Consider the following 1,714-nt stretch of genomic DNA (forward strand, 5'->3'; position numbering starts at 1 on the left):
AATTATACTCACGGTTACACGATGATTAGTAAATCTCTCCAAATTTTCAAATCGATGAAAATGCGAATATTTTCTCCAAAAAACATAGAGACACGATGTTAAACGTCGATGAGACGTCGAACGTCTGAACTGTACAAATGGTCAACACCCATGCATACCCCCCTATTAGACTCCCTGTCTGAAAATTTCGTAATATTTGCCGGTGTCTAAGCCTCGGCCAGAAATCTATCAATGGGAGAGAGGTCCTCGCACCTCGCAAGGTTTCGGCACTGCTATATAAACGCGTCCATTAGACTAGCTCTTTACAACCAGAAAACAACTCCGGTCAACATGAACACTTTGGTGAGTTCCGTATGGTGTTGGGTACTTTGGACATCTACCTACTTTGTTATTGAAATCGTGTTTATTAATAGAGATTTGTTGTGTACTTTTTCATTCAAGATTTTCAATAATTAATTTTCAATTACGTGTAAATTAAATTCATAAATTTAGCAATTAAAAATAAAAGAATGATAATTTGAACAAAGAAATTTTTCTTTAAATTAAAATTGCTTGGTGTGAGAGGAGAATTGTACGTAAAAGTTTGAAAATTTTTGAGATTGAGTATGTAAAATTTATTTTTTGAAATAATAAATTGATTTTTAGTTCGATTATAATGGGTGTTAATTTTTGTTAACTATTTCGTATATTTTGAAATTTTTATAATAATTTTAATGAGGAATATTTATTGAGAATACTAATTTTTTTATCAGAGATATTAAACTTTATCGTCTTTTCTTTACAATATTTGAAAATCATTTTTTATTTTCTTTATAATATATATAAAATTAAACAGTATATTAAAACAGTTACTTAAATTGTATATTTCAATATATATCTTTCTGTAATTTTAGTACATTTATCTACAATTTTTTGATTTATTAAGTTTTTTTTAATCTAAATGAATTATACAAATCTATAATTATTTTTCATAATTCTATTCTATTAAATTTTTTACTATTTTTTTTTTACAATGTGAATATTCAAAATCATAACAAAATCTCTCAATACATTACATTTCTTTTCTTTGGAATTAAAATTTGATCTCTTATTATATTGTAAACGAAAGATTATTATTTATAAATATACATTTTTTCAAGAACTTAAATAAAACAATCTTTATTATAAATATATCATCTATTATTATATTTCTCAAAATCTCAATTTTCAAAAGCATAAACTAATCAACATCATCTATACACAATTCAAAAACAAAATATATATTTTACAATATCAAATATCTAAACTTTCCATATCTTCTATACTCTATCCATAAAATCACAAAAAAAACTCAAAGATTTATCAAATTTTTCTCCATATATTAATACCAATAACAACCACGGTTCAAAACGCAACGAAATTTCGATAGAAAAATCAACTTTCCAGATTTGCGCTGTCTTCGCCGTCATCGCGGTTTCCGCATCCGCCGCGCCAGTTGACAATACGCCAGTGCCTATAATAGCGTACAGCGCCGATGGACCGAACGTAGATGGCTCGTACGTCTTCACCTACGAAACTGGAAACGGCATTAAGGTGGAGGAGCATGGTCAGTTGAAACAAGTGAACGATACGAATTCGGTAGTGGTCGTTCAAGGATCGTTCAGTTATCCAAATGCAGAGGGATCTCCTGTCGCGTTGACGTACGTCGCCGACGAAAATGGCTTCCAGCCGCAGG

General features: G+C 29.9%; 2 protein-coding genes across 2 annotated transcripts in view; one reads left to right on the plus strand and one right to left on the minus strand.

Moving 5' to 3' along the window:
• LOC102678985 (larval cuticle protein 65Ag1-like) overlaps nt 1-101 on the minus strand; it is an 18,996-nt gene extending 18,895 nt beyond the window's left edge. The window contains exon 1 of the mRNA XM_006621167.1: nt 13-101. The gene's annotated coding sequence lies outside the window, so the exon portion shown is untranslated. The remainder of the gene's footprint in view (nt 1-12) is intronic.
• Nucleotides 102-246: 145 nt separating this feature from the next.
• Nucleotides 247-1,714, plus strand: part of LOC102679128 (larval cuticle protein LCP-17-like) — a 2,099-nt gene continuing 631 nt past the window's right edge. Inside the window, exons 1-2 of the mRNA XM_006621168.2 lie at nt 247-342; nt 1,426-1,714. Coding sequence (XP_006621231.1) covers nt 331-342; nt 1,426-1,714 — 301 coding nt within the window. The 5' untranslated portion in view covers nt 247-330. The remainder of the gene's footprint in view (nt 343-1,425) is intronic.

The sequence above is a fragment of the Apis dorsata genome, unplaced genomic scaffold (assembly GCF_000469605.1).
Source record: "Apis dorsata unplaced genomic scaffold, Apis dorsata 1.3 scaffold_598, whole genome shotgun sequence".
NCBI lineage: Eukaryota > Metazoa > Arthropoda > Insecta > Hymenoptera > Apidae > Apis > Apis dorsata.